General features: G+C 41.2%; 1 protein-coding gene and 1 non-coding gene across 4 annotated transcripts in view; both read right to left on the bottom strand.

Moving 5' to 3' along the window:
- Nucleotides 1-1,360: 1,360 nt before the first annotated feature.
- PRPF39 (pre-mRNA processing factor 39) overlaps nucleotides 1,361-24,249 on the bottom strand; it is a 36,353-nt gene continuing 13,464 nt past the window's right edge. For all 3 annotated transcript variants that reach the window (XM_067554706.1, XM_067554707.1, XM_067554708.1), the window contains 10 exons: nucleotides 23,872-24,039; nucleotides 22,388-22,553; nucleotides 21,570-21,677; nucleotides 13,665-13,829; nucleotides 13,220-13,346; nucleotides 12,815-13,083; nucleotides 11,783-11,967; nucleotides 10,190-10,264; nucleotides 6,331-6,451; nucleotides 1,361-2,483 (listed from right to left, as the gene is read on the bottom strand). In XM_067554706.1, the coding sequence (XP_067410807.1) occupies nucleotides 2,427-2,483; nucleotides 6,331-6,451; nucleotides 10,190-10,264; nucleotides 11,783-11,967; nucleotides 12,815-13,083; nucleotides 13,220-13,346; nucleotides 13,665-13,829; nucleotides 21,570-21,677; nucleotides 22,388-22,553; nucleotides 23,872-24,039 (1,441 nt within the window). In that variant the 3' untranslated portion in view covers nucleotides 1,361-2,426. The remainder of the gene's footprint in view (nucleotides 2,484-6,330; nucleotides 6,452-10,189; nucleotides 10,265-11,782; nucleotides 11,968-12,814; nucleotides 13,084-13,219; nucleotides 13,347-13,664; nucleotides 13,830-21,569; nucleotides 21,678-22,387; nucleotides 22,554-23,871; nucleotides 24,040-24,249) is intronic.
- Nucleotides 12,429-12,516, bottom strand: LOC137157768 (small nucleolar RNA SNORD127). The gene has a single exon (XR_010921231.1). It is a non-coding gene; the product is annotated as a small nucleolar RNA SNORD127 (small nucleolar RNA).

Below are 24,249 nucleotides of genomic sequence, written 5' to 3'. Positions count from 1 at the left end.
CTTTTCTTGTACTTCCATACTTTGGAAAACTTACCTGGAAAATCTGTTCTGCTGCAGTGAAAGAAGCAGACAGTGGGTTTATTTATAAGGGGGATTTATACAGTCTTTCGCAAAAGCAGTGAGAGGGAAGGGAAAACCACTTAAATTGTGTTGACATTTTTCTATCTCTGTAGGCCTGGGTGTTAAACCCTCCCTCCTATGCAGCAGTGTATTTTAACCCTCCCTTATGCCCCGAGGAGTGCCTGCTTCAGATCCACCTCAGCTCTCTCTCTCTTTCCACCCATCTAGCTTAGCTCAGGGAACAAACTTTAGGCTGAGCAAGCAACATTCTTCATTCAGCCTTTACCAACCTCTTACTGCAGTTGGCGAAGTTATCTTTAATTTAGTTTTGATCACAGCAGTGATACAAGAGTGGATTTTTTTTGGCGGCCAGCTAAACTGGACTTTTATTTGGAAAGGGGAGGGGGAAGGATAGACAGTGCTAGGCAAGAAATTAGTACGGCCCTCACACTAACGGTCCAGGCATTGCTCAAGATTTAGCTAGACCTTCTGGAGGTGATGGCATCGGATTCCTCTTTAACAGTGGAACAATGTACCAAGGGGTGTAGTGGATTCTCCATCTCTGACCATTTTTAAATCAAGACTGGATGTTTTACTAAAGAGTGTGCTCTAGGAACTCCTGGGGGGAGGGGAGGAGTTTATGGCCTGTGCTACACAGGTCAGAGCAGATGAGTGCAATGCTCCCTTTTGGCTGTGGCATCTATTCATCTATGAACCTAGGCTGGTCAGGAAAATGGGGGTTCAAAGGTGTGAAGGTAAATGTCTGGATCTTAAAAGGCAGTAGCAGCCCTGAAGAAGCTTCAGCCCTCTTCTGTCTGCAAGCCCCAGAAAGGGAGAGCCACTCTCCTTTTGAAAAATCACTCCCCTGATTTCAGTTCAGGACACTTTACCCTAGGACCTTTCTCCTTTATATTTTCTTCCCAAGGGACCACACCTAGCTGTTCTGAGTTTGCTAATCTTTGTTCTGTTTGTTCGTCAAGGCTGTAAAAACCAGAGCAATGAGACAGTGGGCTGTACTGCTTGCCTGACCAGGCCTGATGCAGACACATTGCAAACCTGCTCCTTGACTTACCTTAGCTGTAAAATCCACCTGTATATCATCACCCCATGGACCTCTTTCAACATGGCAACCGTTGAGGTCACATTTATGTATAAAACGCAATTAAATGCAAATCCCATAGTTGCCACCTTTTACAATGTATCAGTCTTAGAAAATACTGAAAAGCCAAGTCTCCAATATGCAGAATCTGTTTATAGTACTTCAGTTTTTTTAAAGATGTTTCAGCGCACAATTAGTTGGTTTTCAACCACAGAAAATGTGGAGAATAAAGAGGTAGTTATGGCAGTAGCAGTGCATAGGGGACATCTACACTGCAATTAAACAACCTGGCTGATCCATTTGAGCTCAACTTAGCCCCATGAGCCTGAGTCAGCTGACACAGGCCAGCTGTGGGTGTTTAATTGCAGTGTAGACCTACACAGAGATAGGAAAGTTTTCAACTGTATAACACTTTGAGTTGTTACATTCACAAAGTTTTAATGGGATGGCAAAGAGAAAATCCAATTCAAAGAATTAGTGAATAATTCCTTGGTTTTATTACAAAAGAGAGTGATCACTTTGATCAAAATGAAAAAGTCTGTTCACAACTTATACATGAGAATTGCAAATACAAACATCCACCCCACACCAGAGTTTCAGTGCCTTTTTAAAAAGGGATGTAACCATTTTGCACTGCATTTAATTTGTGACCCCATATAAAATATAAAATGCATGTTACAACTTTCCGATGTTGACATTACTGTGTGAGTTATATGATCATGGCAATACAGTCTCTTTAGGGCACGGCTCACCGGGACATGAAAAGTTTCACAGGAGTCAGGTAGGAGATGAGGTTTTTGAATGGTGAGGAGAGCAGGTACAGATGAAAAAAACGTAAAGGGAGCCTTGCTCACGTCCATAGACCTTTCCATACTGCCCACTGTGGCAAACAAACACTGGTCATCAGAATTTCTTCATTGCTTAAAAGAAGATTATACCTTGAATACCTACTGAAGCAGTGCTAACTAAAGCAAAAAAAAAAAAAAAAAAAAAAAAAAAGCCTCCAGATAATTTCTCCATAAGTTAGTGTGGGAAATAAAGGTGCATTTATGGTGAATTAGCAGTGTACAGAGATCACTGCATCATTTACCAACACACAAATCTTGCTTCACGTACCCTGTGAACACTGGCTCGTTTCACATGCAAAAAAACCAAAACGGCAGGTATTACAACAGTTCATTTGTTCATATCCCTAATTTAAAAAAATATATATTTTCATACTCCATCTTTGCTGACACGCCACAATGAACTCCAGTCTCTCTGCTGATCAGGTTGGAGGGGGATTGTAATACTGTCCATAATTCCACGCATTCTGGTAGTTGTACTGGAAAAGAGATATCACAGAGTATAGGAGCAGAAAGTCATTGTTCAAATCTATTTGAACAGTTGCAATTTAACAGACTACTTCCACACATCATGCCAGGAAAGGACACTTACCTACATAACTCTGGTTCTTCAAGATGGAGTTTTCAAGTGTGGATCTCGCTGTAAGAGCAAATACACCACAATACTGGAATCTTTTGAATAGCTGTGGCCATCAGGGCTGCATGTGCCCCCATATGAGAGCATTAAGGGCAGAGAGGCCACAACATTCCAGCAGCTCCTTCACGAATCACAGCCTGTGGTTGGTAAGGACTCTGAAAAGCGGGGCTGGAGAGCAGATCATGAGATCTTTAGAGGTTACGATCTCTCAAAGGTCCACAGTTCAATATTGAAGAGTAAGCACCATTCTCTCAGAGTGTGTGTCACTGGTTCCCACTGTAGGTGGCTGGCAAGACCACCCCTCACTGGATGATGGCAATGAGAAATTTCAACCTATTTTAGTCAATGATTGAAGCACTGTTCCGTCACAGACAGAATGTTTGACCATTTGGTTGGTGGACTGCTGCCTGGCAGGTCTCAGATACTGACACATTCCTGAAAAGGCTGAAGACACTGACGTGTGTGTGTTGTGTGTGTATATATATATATATATATATATATATATATATATATATATATATATATATATATATATATATATATATATATTTTAATCTCCTTACATCAAGAAGTCTTGGAGCTAATGACAATATGTTTAAACTCATGGATGACAGGAGAGATCCTAGAAGACTGGAGAAGGGGAAAAATGAGGAGCCAGGGAACTACTGCCCAGGCAGCCTGACCTTGATACCTACTACAGCAATGTATAAAACATTCAAATCTGTAAGTAGCTGGAGGATGAAGGGGTGATTACGAGCAGCCAGAATAGATTTACTAAGAATGAATCATGCCAAACCAGCTTGATTTTCTTTGACAGGGTAACTGGTTAGGTGGACAGGGAGAATGTGGTCGACATAATATACCTGGACTTCAGCAAGGCTTTTGACACAGTCCGACACGACATTCCGATAAGTAAGCTGGAGAAACGTGAGCGCTCAGTGGAACCACCATTACATGGATACATAACTGGTTAACCACAAACAAAAGGAGTAACTATTTGAAATTATGTCAGATTAGAGGGAGGTCTCAACTGGGGTTCCACAGGGATCTGTTGTGGGTCCAATGTTATTTAACATCTTATTAATGACCTGGATGTAGGAATAGAGATCCAATTTGCAGATGATGCAAAGCTGGGGGTGCCAGCACTTTGGAGGCTAAAGCTAAAATCCAAAGGGATTTGACCAATTGGAGAACTGGGCTATAGACAACTAAATGAAATTCAACAAAGACAAATGTAAGGTGCTACACTTAGGGAAGAAACACCAAGTGTACAAACAGAGAATGGGGGATCCCTGGTTTGGCAGCAGCCCTGCTGAGAAGGATCTGGGAGTTGTGGTGGCTCATAGCCTCACACAAGTTGTCAATACAATGCTCTTGCCAAAAAAAAAAAAATTAAAAAAATGCAATTGTAGGTTGCATTAACAAAGACCTAGCATGCAAGTCACAAGAGGTGATAGCACCGCTCTGCTCAGTGCTGGTTAGGCCTCAGCTGGAGCACTGTGTCCAATTTTGATCACCAATATAGAAAGGATGTAAGCAGAACTGGAAAGGACCCAGAGGCAAGTGACAGATGATCGAAGTGATGGAATGCAAACCATCTGAGCAAAGGCTGAAGGAACTGGCTATGTTTAGTTTGGAAAAAGGAGATAAAGGGAGACATGATGGTGCTGTTCAAATACTCGAAAGGCTGTCATAAAAAAGATGGAGAAAAGTTGTTCTCTTTTCCCACAGAGGAAAGGACAAGAGGCAATAGGTTCAAACTACAGCACAGCAGATTTAGGTTAAATCTCAGGAAAAACTTCCTAACTAACAATAGTAGGACAATGGAACAGACTGCCTAGGGAGATCATGGAAGCCCATTCACTGGAGATTTTCAAAAGGAGGCTGGATAATCTGTCCTGGATGGTTTAGACCCGACAAATTCCACATCTTGGTAGGGGGTTAAACTAGATGACCCTTGCTGTCCCTTCCAACCCTATGATTCTACAAATACCAGAAGTAGAAGCCTCTTCCTCTGTATTCGGGTAGTACCTCCCTCCTCTTTGGCTCCTAGATGAAGCCATGAAGCAACTTCTGATTGTAGCAGGCTCTTGTGAGAAAGATCCAATGAATGAAATTGGATGGCGCAGCCCTGGGCATTGATCTCTAACATCCACCAGTCAGATGTTTTGGCACACCAGACACGATGGAATAGGTAAGGCAACTTCCAAATGTACCATGTTCTAAACTGGCCCTAAACCAACTCCCGACAGTCCCGTCAAATTTACTGATGTGCTACTAATACTGAGTGCAGCACTGAAGAGGAAGAAGACATGTCGCCTGACATATCTAGATTTTATCTTTGGAATATGAGAGGGCTGCTTGGCCTGATATGACCAGTTCCTATTTCGTCTGAGGTTGGCAATGGCACAGTTTGTGATAAGGGGCTATGCTGTACATTCCCAAGCAGCACACGGTAATCTTCAGAACCTTTAGGAATGCAGAGCATTGTTTGTGTGTTGGCTGAACAGTTCCATCCCTTCAAAGAGTAGATCCTATATCATGGCCTGGTACCTCCTTGGGAATCCCTGACATCTGCAGCCATGAGACATTTCATATAACAACCACTATAGCCATGGACCTGGCCATTGTGTCTGAAGCATCCATGGATGGCTGCTTGTGGAGCCATCTTAGTTCCTAACTGGACCTCTTTGATGACCTCCTTGAGCTGTTCTCTGCTGGAAGCTTGGACAAGGCTGTCCCTATGTCCCAAGTTAGAAAATTACTTTTGGTCACAAAGGCTTCATAGTTTGCCACTCAGACATGAAGGAAGGCAGAAGAAGAGTAGGCTTTCCTCCCAACCAACCAGATTTCTTTGGGTCTTTATCCCTCAGAGTGCTCTTGTTGGACTTTTCCTTGCATCAATGAGACTGCCAAGGAGCCCAGGATGGGGTGGACATAAAAATATTCATATCCTTTCTGCATAACTTGGTATCACTTCTCCACTCCTTTTGCTGTGGCCAGGATAGCAGCAGGTTGACGCAGTGAATTGCAGATACTTCTGAAACAGACGTCAGTGATACAAATAAATATGTACCTCATAAATTGGATATGCTGATGACACTGAGCCTGGTCAGGTGAAGATTGGTTTCACCCCATTAAGGCACTATGTCAAACCATCCTCCAGTTATTGAAGCCTGACTGGGCTTGGTATTATCAGCATATCAAATTTACAAATTTTTTCTCAGGTAACCAACATCTATGTCAGAAGTCTTTTAAGTAGATCTTGGAATGTCCTAAAGTCAGCCGGTACTGGGTCATTGATTTGTCTGGTGACTAGGCTGATAAGTCCTTACAAGGCAAGACAAGATTGCCTCCTCTGATCCTATGTTCGGGAATTCTTGGCTTTGTTCCTGGCCCACTGTCTGTGGTTTAGCAACCCATGCCACTAAGTGCAATCTCATCCTCTTCCTCGAAGGGGATGGAGCTCTACTCCTGGAATTCTGCAAAATCTTTGCCACTCTTGTTCCTCTACAGAGAAACAAATTTGCATACAGGGGCAGCGCGGGTGCAAAAGGAAAAGAGGTAGAGCTACAATTTTATCTGAGACACTGGGGATCTCGCTGCAGATAAATAAGGTCCTTGGGGGTAAAGCAGAGCACACACATTCAAAATGTACAGTCATGAAAAAATGATCACCTCATACGCACCTGATACCATGCATTATAATTATATGCAACCTGATTAGCTTGCATGTCTCCATCCATCATTTGGCTAGATGCCAACGTCGCATCATCTGTATGTGCTTTCTTCTCATCTGGCTCCTCCGATCTGCAAAATTAAACAAATGTATTTTGTGTAACAATCTGGGTTTCTGAGGTGGGCACCCAAAGACGGAATCTGATTTCGAGAGGTCAGGCACATGCCGCTCTCACTGAAATCAGCAGGAGCTGCAGATGGCAGTGTTTCATTCGTAGAGGCTCCTTGTTCAGGTGCCTAAATATGGACGGAGCTACTTATCATTAGGAAATCAAGTTTGGACCCAACGTTTTAGTTATTTTTGACAACAGTGCTCGTTAGTCTGTCTCTGCCCTAAAACTTGTAAGTTCCTGACTCTGCCAACAAGTCCTTAAGACCGAGGAAGGGAATATTCTACAAATGCTAAATGCTAATATGCTAAATTTAAATGCTAAAAATTTGGGGCATGCACTTAACTAAAAGTACAGTCGCAAACTGAACATTTTCTTTCAAAATAGGACTCATTTTTAGGTTTAAATGTTGCCCAGGCCGAACTTCCAGGAATTCTTCCTGAGATGCCACACTCCATTTTACTTAACTACTCGTAGTAATCCTCCAAGCCTGGCAATCATGGTTAGGCCTGTAGGATGAGGGGTGGATTGTCACTTTCCTTTGTTGGAAACAGTTCCAGTCTTATAAGTGGAATCTCAGAAACTTGCACAAGAACGCTTGTTTGCAGTGCTGTGATATTTGAGTCTTTCACGGTCAGAAAGTTGCTGCAGAAGGGAGGAGGGGCCCAGGGAGTAGCTATGGGGCACTCTGTCCCCAGTACTCACCTGTCTGATGGTAAAGTGGATACATGTGCTTGATTAGTGGATTCTCCTGCCTCCTAGGCCTATTTCTGGAGGCAGTCAGGCCTGGCTGTAGTCACACTGACTGACTGGACTGAAAGGAGAGATGCACAACTTTGCAAGGTCTGGCCTTGCCCTGGCATTCTGGGCCCAGGTTTTGCCTCTGGTTCTCTCTTGTATGCCGAATAAGTGTTGTCTCATAAGCAACAGCCTCTGGGACCAGGGGCCATTCACACACTGAATGTGGAAATAAGCCTGTGCAGTGTTTAATACTTTCCGGGCATCTGCTAACACCCATCTCTTTTGTAAGGTCCTGGATATTGTGACTCCCATTATACACAGTAGTAGTATTAGACATCCTTGAAAATGCTCGAGTTTGTTGAAAGGATATTTTCTCCTGGTATCCTTTCACCTACAAACAGTCACAAATGGACTACTGAGATTCCTATAGATGGCAGGCACTTCTATTTGATCATTTCCACTCCAGTTTTCTAGACTTGCAAACTATTAAGATGTTGTCGTCCTAGACCTTTTTTACTCCAACACAATCCTGAGGTTGAAGTTTTTGGCCATTTGATCTATGCAGCCAGAATATCTAAGACCAACATTCAGAACATTCAGTGACATTTTGGAGATGTAATCGTTTTAAATTGTACTTAATCTTCCTTTATACTCTTGATAAGTAGGACCAAAATTTACCTCGATCAAAACTGACCTATTTTGTAAAGCACCTTGAGATCTATGGATGAAAGCCTTCTGACTGCGTAACAGAAAGTATGGTGCGAAAGTTCTGGCTTGAAAAGTCTCATGGCTTGTGAGATGAAGGCAGTTGGGAGACTAAGGTTGTTAGCCAGCTGGTACTCTACAAGGAAAAATTTGCAATGGGAGAAAAATAATGTGTCGCCAACACCACTGCTAGCTCTTCCTCTGCCTGCACCCGTGGGCCCTCCCTGTCAGCCAGCCATCCTGACCCTGGAGGCTTCCATCCAGGCTCCTCTCTTGACTTGCTGGGACTGCAGCCTGCATGTCCCCACCGATGAAAAGGCAGGGAGAATCCCCAGGTGAGAGGTGTTTGTTGGTGAAGTCCTTCAGGAAGCAGGTAAAGAGATCTGCAGGAGGTGGCGGCTCATCTGAGTAGCATCCAGAAGCACAAGGACTTCATTGACAGGATGCACATGGAAACATCTGGGATGGAGGATGGTAGCTGAGTACAGTGGCACCAGAGAAGGAAGGAGAACCAGCTGCTCTATGGAGAGGAGACTGGTTGTTGGCCACCTTGGGCAGTAATCAGTGCTCCACCCTGCACCCAAGTCCCTCACAGTGAAGAGCCAGTACACTGTACTGGCAACAGGAGAAGAGCAGCAGACCCCATAGTTGAGGAGGAGGCGCCAGAAGCCCCTAAGGCTGGGAGGCTCACAGTCACTGCACCCAAGAGGCGGCGGTGGCCTAGGGTACTGGTGGTCAGGGATTCCTGAGGGTAATGGCGGCACCCATCTGCCGACCTAACAGTGTTTCGGGAGGTGTGCTTCCTGCCTGAAGCTTGCATCCAAGACATTGTGCAAAGGTTGCCAAGGCTTATCTGACTCTCTCATCACTACCCCCTGCTGATCATCCACATGGGCACCAGCGCATCAGCAGTGACTACAAGGCTCTGGGAATGAGGGTGAAGGAGGCAGGAGCACAGGCTGTGTTTTCATCCATCTTTCTGGTTGAAGGTAAGAGCCTGGGCAGGGACATGCACATACTGGAGATGAATGCATGGCTGCACAGATAGTGTCAACGGAAGGCCTCTGGCTTCTTCAGCCATGGGACACTGTTCTGGGAAGAGACGGGCCAACCTGACGAAGAAGTGGAAAAGCATCTTTGTGCACCTACTTGCCAACCTAGTGAGGAGGGCTTTAAACTAGGTTCAAAGGGGGAAGGTGATGATCATATGTAAGAAAGGAAATAATTGTCCTACTCTACTCAGCCGGACTACTGTGTCCAATTCTAGGTACCACATTTTAGGAAAGATCTGGACAAATTAAAGTATGTCCAGAACAGAGCAACAAAAATGATGAAAGGTTTAGAAAACTTGACCTATGAGGACAGGCTAAAAACTGGGCAATGTTTAGTCTTGAGGAAAAAAGATTGGGGCAGGGGGGTTAATACAGTCTTCAAATATATTAAGGAATGTTATCAAGAGGACAGTGATCAATTGTTCTCCATGTCCACTGCAGGTAGGACAAATAGTAATGGGCTTAATCTGCAGCAAGGGGGATTGAGACTAGGTAGCAGGAAAAACTTTTTAACTATAAGGGTAGTTAAGCACTGGAACAGGCTTCCAAGGCAGTTTGTGGAATCCCCATCACTGGAGGTTTCTAAGAGCAGGTCGGACAAACACCCGTCAGGGATGGTCTAGGGTTATTTGGTGTGGCTTCAGTAGAGGGGGCTGGACTTGATACTTTGAGCTTCCTTCCAGCCTCAAGTTTTTATGATTCTGTGGTTTTATGTTTTATGTTTTTTTTTTTTTTTTTTTTTTTTAAACATCCAGGAATTTTAGCTGCTTCCAGCATATGCATTTTAGTTTAATCACATTTGGGATGCAAATTCTGTAAATAAGGCAAGAGGTTATACAGTCAAGTTAAAGGTATAACTAGATACCACATTCTTATTTGGTATTTAGCCTCACTCCCTTTTCTTTTAGGCCTCCAGGAAGACAGTACAAAGCCCAAAGTATTTTAAAGCTCTTTTAAAACAACTGGACTTAAAAAACCCAAGTACTTAATGATGAGTATGAGGCAGTCAGTGATTGTTCTCGGAAATGTTTTAGAAGCATTTCAAAATCTTTTGTCCCAAACACACTACACATGGTGTATGCACTGATTTCTACAGTACCCCAGCATCTTGTGTTTGCTACCCTGAAATTAAAAGCAATACCACTACTCTATTGCATAAATTATTAACAGACTTAAGAGCATGAGGTGAATACAGTGCATACCCGTTTTCTGCTTTCCTTTTTAAAGAATCCTGTTCTTTTAGAAGTGTTTGATGTTCATCATAGGCATTCAAGAGCCTGGAAGAAAAAAAAACAAATTTTGTTTAACATGCACGTTAAATTTTCAGAATAGTACATCCTGCAAATAGCTAGGCTACCAACCTGTCCATCTTCCAACCATTGTCAATCAATTAAAGGATATTTTAAAGTGACAATTGTTAAGTATGTCTATTTCAGACTAAAAATTCTGTGTTACTATGAAACTAAGCAAAGGTAAACTAATTTTTTAAAATCAAATTAAGACCAAAACATTAAAGCTATCCACTATCACTATGAGTTTAGGAAGACCAAAAAGTTTGCTAATTTGAACAATTTTCATAATGCCTAGCATTTATTCCAATGTATGTGTTAATATAATGAAGAACACTTTCAATGGCAGGTGAACAGACATTTCCCCCCCCACAAAAATACCAACTTACAGTTGTGTTCATATTAAACATGTATACTGCACCATAAATGTACATGTGTTTTAGATGTGTTGCTATAAGGCGTATAAATATCTAAGGACCTTTCACAAGGAATTCCATGCTGCATGACAGAGCCATACAGCTATCAAGTAACAGCGTATTAAGTAGTCCACCTTTAAATCGGAGCACTAACAATTTTCATGTTTCCTAGGTATTTCATTCGGATCTTCATTTAATATAGGCTCAGCGGCTGCTGCAGATTTTTCTTACTGCAGTTCAAAAGGTGACAGATCAAAATTGCTTCTTCCATCAGTCATCTCCTTTGACACAAGTAGGTCTAGAGTTCCCTCCCTGTTCTTTCCGTTCTGCCCATCTCAGATATTTTGTCCTGCAGCAACCATTCAGAACCCAAAAGCTTGCTTTCTCTTAGCCAGTTTCTGTCCTGAGAGTTGCATGTGTAGTTCCCATTGAAGTCAGTGCATATCAGAGGGCAGAATCTTACCCTAGACTACCATTAGCAACGTGCAATGCAGAAAAGCTAACTTACAGGTTGGAAAATCCAATCCAAAACAGGGAAATTACATTTTAAAGTAATATTGAGAATAAAGAGGATAAAGTTGCACTTGTGTAAATGTTTGATGCCCAGAGACGGCTCAATGAACAGCAGACAATCAGAAAGCCTGTGATTTCCAAACACATCAATGATACTGGTCCCTCAAGAATGAGCGAAGTTAGGGGGAGTTAGAAAATTTAAGATGTGTGGCTGTGGGTGAAGTTAAAATACAAAAAAGCATTAATCACTTTTCTTTGCGTCCTCTTTCAAAAGTATCCCCCACTATAAAACCTAGACAAATGATCTCTCATCACAGCTGTCACACAAAAAGCCGACACTCCTCTGAACTAAGAACAAGCATGAGACAAAATGGCAGCTTTTTCAGAAAGTTGCTAATGCTTGAAAATAGGAACTTAGTATGAATTTGCCTATCCTCAACTCTAACAGTATCATAACTGCAGTGCTAAAATAATAGTTGAAGGAGCATGTCTAACTGCAAGTCTTCCCCCAAAGGTATAAACAGCACCTCTTTCAGTGACCCCCCCCAATACAGTCATACTGCAGGTTAAATCTTACTTGTTCACGTCAGAACCAAAATCTTCCAGAAATTCCACTTTTCGTTGCGAAAACGTAATCCTCATTTTTATAGACAATGCACCATTGACAGCTTTGTCAAAACACGTGAGGATGTTTTCTTCATTTTGCTTGAGATCCCCACTGTATTCCATTTCAAGTAAATTGAGATACAATTTTGTGTTTTCCTGTGCAAAAAAGAAGTTATAGCAATTGATGTAAAATAGTGTTTGCCCAAGTGCATCTCCAGCATTTCTTTCTAGTAAGTTCAAGAGGCATGCACACCAGAATTTCCTACACTGTAAATAGATGCTATAATATAGTCAGTACAAAAGGTTTTCTCTCCTAACCTGTAAACATAGGTGCTCTTTGACCTGTGTTGTTTTATAGAAAAATGTGGTCTACAGTACATCTGAGGACACGTGTCATCTTGTGATTAGCATGACGGCTGGAAGACCAAATAAAATGATCCCATGCTAATAACACTACTGATGGTATTTAATTCCTTCTATGCGATGTTAACATTCCTGCATTGTTTGCTATTTTTAAAGGGAGCAGGACAGAGAAAAAAATAAAGGTGTCAGAACACATGGGGAATCACAGATGCTATCTCAAGGGTGAAAAGGGCAGAAATCATAACCTGCAAATCTGGCAACATCAGCTTAGAGGGACTGGTGTCTCCATGTAGCAATACAATGCATTACATACAGTCTGAAAACCTGTCATCATTGTTGCCATGTTCTAATGCACTGATTTTGGCCTGGTCTACATTTACCGACAAATGCAGCAGAAGTCGACAGGAGTTACTATGCTGCACCGACGGGAAATGCATACACGTCAACGCAGCACTACCTTTTCCAGAGGCGGTTTTATTAAACTGACTTCTGGATCAATTGAGCGTGTCTTCACTTCCGCTCAATCGAACTGGATAAATCGATCTGACAGTGGTGAATTTGCCGCCATCAGTCTAGACAGCCTAAAAGGAGGAAATTAAATGTCACAGGACTGTTTATAAAGCCTTCAGGAAACACATACTTTGTCTCTCTCCATGGCTTCCAGCAGAACTTTTCTTGCTTTTGAAAGGTTCTTCTGAACTTTGAAGAGATGTCGAGCTAGTTTGATGGCATAAAATGATGATTCACTGCTTGATTTAGCATTCTTAACAGCGTCCTGAAGCAGGTGTTCAGCTTCTTCCATATTTCCGTGTCGGCGTTCTAAGCTAACTCTTCGCAAGCGAACCATTGCTAGTCCCAGAACACACTCTTCAAATGTTTTCAAGATTCTTCTTGCTTCATTGATGTTCCCTAAAAACGTTAGGTAAATATTTAATGCAGATTTTTCCAGGACACCATGCATCCATCACCCCTTAAAAAAAACACACTGCCAGCAACAATCAAAAGGCTAATTTAACTAGAAAAGCTTCACTAACTTGACTCTTACCCTGCTGTTCTTCAAAGGCAGCCCATAGCATATGAACCATTGGTTTCTTAGGAAGGTGTATTGTACAGGCCCTGCTGTAGACATGTCTGACTCCTTCAATACTGTGATTCTCCATGTACTTGGCATACTATATTTAAAAACAGAGTATAGATTGAATAATTTAAAGCTTAATTTTGGTCTTTAAATACATGACAGAACGATAAAATTCTTTTGTTTAAACCCATTCAGCACCTTTATTGAACCACTAGACTAGTTTCTGTAAGGAAGGACGTAGAGAGGCAACGAAGTTGGCATATGCAGCAGTCAAATCTGGTTGCAAGCAGACCATCTCCTAATGCAACAGATATAGTTATATATGAACAACATTCAACAAGAGTACAAAAGGTTAGTCACTAGATCAATGTTTGCAATCAGTAAGAATTCATTAGTAAACCACTTCCCTTACCTTAATCCAGAAGTCCTCATAGAGGGCACATGAAATAACACATCTTTCAAAGAGGACCACGACTCGCTCATGAGTCCCATTTTCAATCTCAAATTCTAAGTATTCTTTCCAGTTTTTCAGCTGGGCTTTCTCCAAAGGTTTTACATGGAAGTAAGGCCGTTTTATCTGCAACACACGCACAACATGGGAGTCAAATTCAACAGAACACAGTTAACAATACACAGAAAGATACACTGTTCGGATGTTACTTTAAATTGGAATTTATACCAAGCCCTGTGACTTTTCAGAGTAATAAGCTCATGTAGGCTATTCAAATATCCTGGTCTGAATGGACTTCAGGGTCTGATGAATGTTAAAAAGGATGCTGCCAATTCAAGTTTGGGCCAAAATCTAGGTCTTGTAAAAATAGCTTTTCTAAAATAAAAAAAAGAAATTTTAAAATAAAGAACCCAGAACAATAATGCTGTTAGTAATTAATCATCCCCCTGCCTTGTCTGCAACCCAAGCATGGCAGAACTGAGAACTTACAAGCAAAATTGACTTCACTGTCCAAGTTGCATGTGTGCGTATGTATAGTTACTTCTCTACACTTACATGACCTTCGGATATAATCAGTTAAGTTTCGGGGGCCATATGGATGAAATGATAAAAGCTCTTAAATGCACTGCAATACTAAAAACTTTACATTTACATAAAAATTGAGAGAGCTGCAAAAATTGCATCCCAATATAAAACACAAAGTCATTAGTTTAAAATAATGCTGATTGCAGAGGAAGTTGAGCAGGATTCAACACAAGAACAAAGGTCTCTCCAACTACACCCTTATTACTCTGAACAACTAAATAATAAATGTAGTCTGCAGATCCCTCTAGAGAAGGCTTGCTGGATCTCTTCATCTCAGATTTCACCTGAAAACCTATCCCCCTTCTCCATCATAGTGACAACAGCCGTGTTACTGACTGGTTATCATCAGCTTTGTTACATTTCTTAGTATGGGCTATATACTGTATAGAGTTAATCTTTACCCATGGTATTCCTGTCTAAACACTTGTGGGTATGGAACCTCATTTATTTGTTCTTGTAGATGGGAAAGTTAAGGCAGATTGTTGGTTTTAGAGTGTTAATAATACTGGTTTAACATGACTTCACCTTCTGACATATGCATTTTATTTCTGACGGGCTGCTGTTATTCCTCCTCCTCCTATCTGTCCCTCTCAGCAAATGAGTTCACCTTTGGACCAGAGCCTCTCTGTATGTCTATATCTGTAGAACAGTCCTGTCCTTTGGCACAGCAAAAGGACTATACTGATTTCAGGTTAGGTAGGTACTTGGCATTTCTGAAAACTCAGGTGCTTAAATACAGATTACAGAGCCTAACTTTAGATACCAACTTGGAAAATCTGGGCTTAGTAAGGATTTTTGAAAGAAGCACAAACATCCCCTCCACACATGTATAAAAGAAGAATGCAAATGAAATAGTGTTAGCATAACCTTGAAATGGCATAAAAATCAACCAAATTCCAGAAATTTATGTCACGTGTAGCATATTTTATTCCTATTTCCCTTATTAAATGTAGTCATAATTCATTAGTTATTAATTTATATAATGAAATATACAGTATATGCAATCTACCTAGTTAACACGGCAGGAAAACTTCTGGGGGAAAGCCAACAGGTGCGGAAGAGCACATGGTATGGATAGAAACTTCCCTTAGGGAAGGATCTATTAATGGGGATTCTCTATATCCTAATAAGGAGAAAAGGTTGGAAGCTGATAACGTACAGATAGGAACAGAAGAGAAACAGTCAAATGAAAAAGTCTCACTCAATTATATCACATAATGGCAGACAGCTAAAAAGTAACAAATTTTATAAGTGTGTATATGCAAATGCTAGAAGTCTAACAACTAAGATGGGTGAACTTGAGTGCCTGGTATTAAATGAGGATACTGATCTAATAGCCATCACAGAAACTTGGAACGATGATAATCAATGGACACAGTAATACCAGGGTACACAATATATAGGAAGACAGGGTAGGCCATGCTGATGGGAGAGTGGCACTATATGTGAAAGAAAGCAGAGTCAATAGAGTAAAAAATCTTAAATTAATCAAACTGTACCATAGAATTCCTATGGATAGAAATTCCATGCTTGACTAATAGGAATATAGCAGTATGGATATATTACTGACCACCTAACCAGGTTGAAGATGATGATGGTCACTGTGAAATGCTCCAAGAAATTAGAGAACTATGAAACAGAAAATTCAGTAATAATGAGGGATTTCAACTATCTCCATATTGACCGGGTACATGTCACCTCAGATCGGGATGTAGAAATAAAGTTTCTTGATACCATAAATGACTGTTTCTTGGTGCAGCTAGCCTTGGAACCCACAAGAGTTGAGGCAATTCCTGATGTAGTTCTAAGTGGAGAACAGAATCTGGTCCAAGAGGCGAATACAGCTGAACGGCTTGGTAATAGCAACCATAATATAATTAAATTGAACATCCTTGTCAGGGGGAAAAACATCAGAGAAGCCCACCACTGTAGCATTTAACTTGAGAGAGGGGAACTACGCAAAAATGAGGAAGCTAGTTATATGGTAATTAAAAGGTACAGTCACAAAAGTGAAATGCCTGCAAGCTGCATGCAAACTTTTAAAACACGCCATAATAGAGGCTCAAATTAAACATATATCAAATTAAAAACCATCGTAACCAAAAAGACCAAAAGAGTACCACCATGGCTAAACAAAGTAAAAGAAGTGAGAAGCAAAGAGAAGGTTAGAAGCAAGAACGCATCCTTTAAAAACTGGAAGTTAAAGCCTACTGAGGAAAACAAAAAGGAACATAAACTCTGGCAAGTCTAGAGTAAATGTACAAGTAGGCAGGCCAAAAATAATTTGAAGAGCAGCTAGCCAAAGACCCAAAAACTAACATAAAAAAATGTTTTTAAGTACATCAGAAGCAGGAAGCCTGCCAATCAGTAGGGCCATTGGATGAGCGAGGTGCTAAAGGAGCACTGAAGGAAGACAAGGCCACTGCAGAAAAGGTAAATGAATTATTTGCATCAGCCTTCATTGCAGATGTGAGGGAGATTCCCACACCTGAGTCATTCATTTTAGGTGACAAACCTGAGTAACTATCTCAGATTGAGGTGTCATTAGAGGAGGTTTTGGAACAAACTGATAAACAGTAAGTCCCCAGGACCAGATGGTATCCACCCAAGAGTTCTGAAGGAACTCAAATGTGAAATTGCAGAACTAACAACTGTTGTATATAACCTGTCATTTAAATCAGCTTCTATACAAGATGACTGGAGGCTAGCTAATGTGACACCAATTTTTTTTTTAAATAAACTCCAGAGGCGATCCTGGTAATTACAGGCTGTTAATTACAGGCTGGCAAACTGGTTGAGTAAAGAACAGAATGATCAGACACAGAAATGAATGCAACTTGTTGAGGATGAGTCCTTTTGTAAAGGAAAATCATGCATCACCAATCTATTCAAATTATTTAAGGGAGTAAACAAGCATGTGGACAAGGTGAATCAATTAATATAGTCTACTTGGACTCTAAGCCCTGGTCTACATTTATCTGGAAATTTGGCAGCAGTCGACAGGAGTTACGCAAGCTACTCTGTGTAGCTTGGGTAACTTCCGTTGACTGCTGGGCTTCCCTTCTGTGTGCTGTCTTCACTGCACTGTGCCGACGGGAGCCACGTTCCCATTGATGCAGCGCTACGCCACTTGAGGGAGTGGATTTACTGCATCGACTTCCTGATCGATTGAACGGGTCTACACTGACCGCTCAATCGATCCAGAAAGATCAATCTGACGGTGGTGACTTTGCCGCCATCAGTATAGACATACCCTCAGAAAGCCTTTGACAAGGTCTCTCACCAAAGGCTCTTAAGCAAATTAAGCAGTCACGGGGTAAGACGGAAGGTCCTCTTGGATCAGTAACATGTTAAAAGACAGGAAACAAAGGGTCAGAACAATAGTCAGTTTTCAGAATGGAGATAGGTAAATAGTGGTGACCCAGAGTTCTGTACCAGCACTAGTGCTGTTCAACATATTCATAAGTGAGCTGGAAAAAGGAGTGAACAGTGAAGTGGTAAAATATGCAGAATGATACAAAATTACTCAAGATAGTTAAATCCAAAGCTGCCTTCAAAGAGTTACAAATGGACCTCACACAACTGGGTGACTGGGCAACAAAATGGCAGATGAAATTCAGTGATGATAAATGTAAAGTAATGCACACTGGAAAACGTAATTCCAGCTATACATACAAAATTATGGGGTCTAAATTAGCTGTTAGCACTCAAGAAAGATCTTGGAGTCATCATGGATAGTTCTCTGAAAACTAACTCTGAAAACAGTCAAAAAAAAGCTAACAATGTTAGGAACCATCAGAAAAGGGATACAAGACGACAAATAATATAATGCCATCATATAAATTCATGGTACTCCCACACCTTTAATACTGCTTGCAGTTCTGGTCACCACACCTCAAAAAAGATGTATTACAATTGGAAATGGTACAGAGAATGGCAACAAAAATTAAGGATATGACACAGCTTCCATATGAGAAGAGATTAAAAAGACTGGGACTTTTCAGCTTGGAAAAGAGATGACTAAGGAGGAATATCATAGAGGTCTATAAAATCATGAATGGTGTGGAGAAAGTGGATAAGGAAGTGCTATTTACTCCTTCACATAACACAAGAACCAAGGGGTCACCCAAAAAAAAATTAATAGATAGCAGGTTTAAAAATAAACAAAAAGTAATACTTCTTCTCACAATGCACAGTCAACTTGTGGAACTCATTGCCAGGGGATGCTGTGAAAGCCAAAACTATAGCGGCATTCAAAAAATAATTAGGTAAGTTCATGGACAGGTTCATCAATGGCTACTAGCCAACACGATCGGTGATGCAACCCCATGCTCTGGGTGTCTCTAACCTCTGCTTGCCAGAAACTGAGAGTGGATGACAAGGGATGGATCACTTGATGATTACCTGCTCCGTTCATTCCCTCTGAAGCACCTGGCATTGTCCGCTGTCAGAAGACAGGATGCTGGGCTAGATGGACCATTGGTCTGACCCAATACGGCTGTTCTTCTGTAAAAACCTTGATCAGGACCCTCAGATCTGGCATGGCCACTTTGCATGGCACCGCCAGCATACTATGGCCTCAAAGGAAGCATTCACCCTGGTGCATGGGTGATCTTGCAGTGGTATACAGGCAGCCCTGTATACCATACACCCTCTAAGCTGCTGGCATGGCAAGGAAAGAGGAGGGCTGATGGTCAGGACTCCCCTCTGGTTTTTGGGCCTTTATGGCAGGTACAGGCCACTGTAAGTTTGTACAGACCTTGCACGGTACAGGGAACTCAAAATCACGGACTAGAATCCATGCAACGTAAGTAAGAGCTTTAACGCAGCTTTACACATTGCCCCTGACCTACACATTTTGCCCTGGAGCACCTTCTCCATGTTTTGTGCATGGTAAGCTTCCACTTGCAAATGGAAAAAATTAACTTAATTATTGTAATAATACAGCTATTAGTGTACAACCAACAGAAAACTACTGCCAGACAAACAGCAGCAAGACAGGAACTCCCCATGTCTCCCCTTCCCTTCAACGAAACATGAATGTCACAGCCTAATCTGAGACCATTTAAATGCAAACATTAGGCATAGGCAAGTTTTTCCTCTGTAAAACACAAAGAAAATTGAAGGCAAGAATAATGTTCTGTTATGGTTACATGGTGAACTTATGGAGAATTCAGAAGCAGAAGTTATGACAGTAACTCATCTTCACTGAATACATACAATTTCATATGCCTGTTTTGTTTTGATTGACTGCTTAGTTTAATTACTGTTTGTTATAAAACATGCATTACGCTGCAGATGCCAACACAACTAACTTAGGTCTTGTCTACACTACGGAGTTTTATTGACACACGTTATGCCGGCGTACAGCCACCGCTATAATTAAACCATTGCTGCATGTCCTCATTATGCTCCTTGTGTCAGTGGAATGCATTACCACTACTAGCTCTTGCAACAACACCGGGAGCAGTGCACTGTGGGTAGCTATCCCACTGTGCACCTGCACACAGGGTGCTTTGAGAAGGGTTTGCAATGACTCGTGGGGTAGGCACAGCCTCACATGGTGAAGGTTTCTGAATCCCATTGTTCCATGGGCATCCTACTAGATTGACGGCAGCTTTTCAACTGCCCCATCAGCCAAACTGACATTGTTGAACACAAACACAAGAAGCCCACAGAAGGACATAAGTGTGTGTCTGTGCCCCCCCACACGCTGTCTCTGAGTTCAGACAACAGCTGGAAGCAACCAATCCTGAGGCAGAAGCTGGTGCACAGACAGCTAGTGTCCTCTTCTCCCCACCCCACCTCAGCAGAGATGGGGACACCAGCAGGGGGACACCCCAACAGCAGCCCCCACCTCCCTACCTGGCTGTGCACAGCACATCAGGAGTTTCTCTCTCCCTCCCAGCAGCAGCCCACACTGCCTGCATGCCGGCCATAGGAGAGCAGGATTGATTCCCTCTGAGTTCTCCCACAGCCTTGTCTCCCCACAGACCCAGGAGAATTATCCACCCACTCCCCTGTGGTCCAGGCAGGAGCCCGTTTATTGCCGGCACGCTCAGCTGGGCATCAGCTGTGTGAGCTCTCCATGCTGAGCAATTGCAAAACTTCCTGGGGTTCTGAATGGGGAGGGAAACCCACCTGTGTAGCTAGAGTGCAGGGCAGTGCAGCAGAGGTCAAAATAGTGAGCAGAGCGGTCAGGGTGGGCATTGTGGGATAGCGCCTGGAGCCCAGTTATGGCACACAGCATCTATACTGACACTCTTGCTCTAACTTTGCCTCAAAAAGCTCTATGCCTCTCATCAAGGTGGTTTTATTTTGTCACCAAAGCAGGGAAGTTTGGTGACGGGGGAGCATTGCAGTGTGTAAACTTCTGTTTTGTTGCCAACAGCTAACTTGTGTTGACAAACCTCTGTAGTTTAAATCAGCCCTTCGTGTTGCTGGATGGAAAGTTAGTTTTTGCTCTTTTCAACAGGAGTTTTAGTTGTGAATTTCTAACACTGCAGTACTATACTTTTGTATCTACAGCAGAACCTCGGCGTTATGAACACCTTGGGAACGGAAGTTGTTTGTAACTCTGAAATGTTCGTAACTCTGAACAAAATGTTATGGTTGTTCTCTCAAAAGTTTACAAGTGAACATCGACATAACAGCTTTGAAACATCATCATGCAGAAGAAAAATCCTGCTTTCCCTTTATTTTTCTAGTAGCTTGTTTAACACAGTACTGTACTGTACTGGTTTTCTCTTTTTTGTCTCTGCTGCTGCTTGACTGCATACTTCTGGTTCCAAATGAGGTGCGTGGCTGACTGGTCAGTTCGTAACTCTGAGGTTGTTCTCTTTATAGTCTCTATCTTCGTGACAACTTAATTTCAGATACTATTATAAGCAGCTTTTCTTTCTATTCGAAAGTTTTAATTCTGCAATATCTCACATTTATGAAGTACTACCCTCTTATATGTGGTACAGAAGACACTACATGTAAAGTTTACACACTTAGTAGAATATATTTTCCCCAGGTTGCCTCTCTCAAAGTAAAACTTAGCACCTACCTCACAAGGCTGCTGTGAGAATAATTAATGTTAGTACAGATTTTTAAAAAGCACTCTTTTTTGAATATGGAAAAAACTGAGGAAGAGAGGGTGAAGCCATTTACTTGCCCAAAGCTTTACAGTAATTTAGCCAGAAATAGAGACACCAGGAGTTTGGTTCCTAGTCTCATGTTCATGCCTTTCGACCAGGCTGCCTTTCATACAAAAAAGGTTAACACAAGAAAACTTACTCCTTCTTCGAAGGTCCACCTCTTGCTGACTTCATGTTCATTGTGATTGAACATTTCTTGATGCATCTCATTGATTCTGTGTCTCATGTTTTCTATTTCAGTGATTAGCTAAAGATACATGATAAAAGGACATGATTAATGCCTGTCTGTAAAATATCAAGTTTACAACTGCGTAAACGTATTATTGACGTGATCTGCATAAATTAAAATATAAAAGCTACACAGTTACTTCAGGTGCTGTCCTGAACAAGTGGGATAAGAGTGCACATTGTCTTAGTTCTCAGTGCAATGGATCTGAGGAGGTCTTAGATACAATGGCCCGCCTCTTAACTTCTGACGTGATTTAAATCTGAGATGTGTCAGATCCAAATAGGAGTCTATCTTCAATTTAGCACAGCACCAAATGGGCACTTCTGTCTAACTGGTTCCAAGCTTTTGCATGCCCTTCCAGGTGCATGGATCTGCACAGGCCACTACTAAAGAAATAAAAGCTGGTAAAACATACTGTAACTCTTACCCCATTTATTTGAAGGAATCAACACTCAATGCTAAAGTTTTGTAGATCATTTTTAAGGTTAAAATGTTAATTTTATTTCTTTCAAACCTATGTAGCGTAAGGCAGATCTCTTCTTGTCTATACAGCAAATCACATATTAACTGCTGGCTCCCCTGTAGGAGATGATAGTCTACACTATGGGATCAGCTCAGCCAAAAACATAGTACACTACCTGCAAATAAAAGAAAACTCTCTTCTCAGCAGCAGCAGGAGATTAAACAAACATTGTAAGTCTGTTTCTCAGCCTCCCCTGCATATTTACCTTTGCAGGGTCAGTTATGTCTTCAATTCCCGAAGGGAGATCGTCTCCGGGTGGTGCATCGTCCCCACTATGGCCACTGACAGAAGCCAATTCCCGGCGCAGCTGAATAAACTGCTCAGGAGATAGAAGGTCTCGAGGCAAATTGTTTTGTATGTGGTCTTTAAACCTGAGAAGAAACAGCATGTGCTCACCAAACAAATATACAATTTTTACATTAAATTTTAAAAAACTCACTTATTCTAAGTTATATGACAAAAACCTGATTATTAGCACAAACTGACACTTTAAGAACCTAGAACTCTGTTGGAGATGCGGATGTCTCACAAACCCCATATTACATAGGTAATATCTAGCAGGGGTGCAAAGCAGCTTTCTTTTTCAAAGGGATTCAAATACCATGAAGGATAAACATTAGGGAGCAGCATGTAATTGTGAATACATTTTCAAACAGTGGTGGGAAAAGACTACCTACTCAGTGAATAGGATGGCATGAGATATAAGGTTAATTCTCAGAGAATGACCTCTTTATTGGGAATTCCTAACAAAAAAAGAAAAACTTAGTTAGAACTAGGAAGACAGCTGTACTTCTTAACTAGGGTTTCGGGGTTTTAATGTTTACCCTATCCACATTAACAGATATTTACTCTTTAAAACTGAATAAAGTATTTTTCTTAAGGTAGATGAACTTTTTTTTTTTTAAACCATAAACTGAGTATCACAGCTGGATATGGAATTAGAAGTTGAATAACCTAACTTTCTTGTAAGATACAGCCTTTTCTGGTTTTATCTTGTTTTTCTTCCTAACAACAATTCCCCTGCCCTCCTTTTTACAAAAACGGTGACCACAGGCATATTTGTGAATGTTGACGTTTTTGGTATTTCTCTGGACATTAGTTCCTAAAATTTGCTTCAGAGCTCAAAAGAATAAAAGGATCTAAGTCTGTATAACTCTCAATTGGTTCACAGCTCCAGGCAATACTGATTTAAATACATTCTGTCATGAAATACATTTTATTGTGTTGTACGTTCTGCATCAGTCTCAGGTCTTGCTCCTCCAGAGATCACTTTGATGGCTCTCTAAAGTGTAGTCTCTGCCCATTCTTAATGAAGGAGGTGAAAACATTTCTATCTCCAATTTTCTATTAGTCCTATTTTTATTTATTTTTAAAAAGAAATGCTAGTGTGTGAAACAGTACACTCATAGTATCAACATAAGAATTAAAATGTAGATTATTAAAATATAGAAGGTAGAATAAGACACTACACAAATATATCTGGTTATAACTAAGACTCTGGAATTTCACACAGAAGTTTGGTATTATTGAAGAGACAATCACTTATCACTGGCTAAGTGTAGTAATTTAAGTTCCCGTTTGGACTGAACAATTTTGAGTTTTACAAAAATATTAAAAAATGTATTATATTTATGCCTATTTAGCACAGTTAATAGTATGAAGTTCACCAAGGCTTTAAGTTCTCTTTACCTTTGGAAGTGATGGCTATAAAGCTGTGTTGGAATCCCGAGGATACGATCATATATAGCTGTAACTGCTCGTAGGTTGTTCTGTTCATTTTCCCAATTTATATACATTTCCCACAGTCTGTCAGAGCGGAAATCTGTCCCAGCAGCTAATACTGCATGTTCATAGGCTCTGAAAAGTGAAAAAATATTTAACAGCCATTTCTGAATGTAGTACCTCAACTATTCAAGTAGCAAGAAGGATTTGGTGGTTTTGGTAAGAGCCTCTGAATGTTCTCATTTAGTTTTGACTGCATTCTTTTGGGGATTCAAACAATACATTTTACCGAATATGTTCTCTAGATATATGACAAAAACAAGACCTTCTTAATAAGCAGCTCTA

This window comes from Emydura macquarii, unplaced genomic scaffold, assembly GCF_026122565.2.
Source record: "Emydura macquarii macquarii isolate MOO-44397 ecotype Brisbane River unplaced genomic scaffold, CSIRO-AGI_Emac_v2 contig_1551, whole genome shotgun sequence".
Lineage (NCBI taxonomy): Eukaryota > Metazoa > Chordata > Testudines > Chelidae > Emydura > Emydura macquarii.
This window is presented reverse-complemented; position numbering and strand designations above follow the sequence as displayed.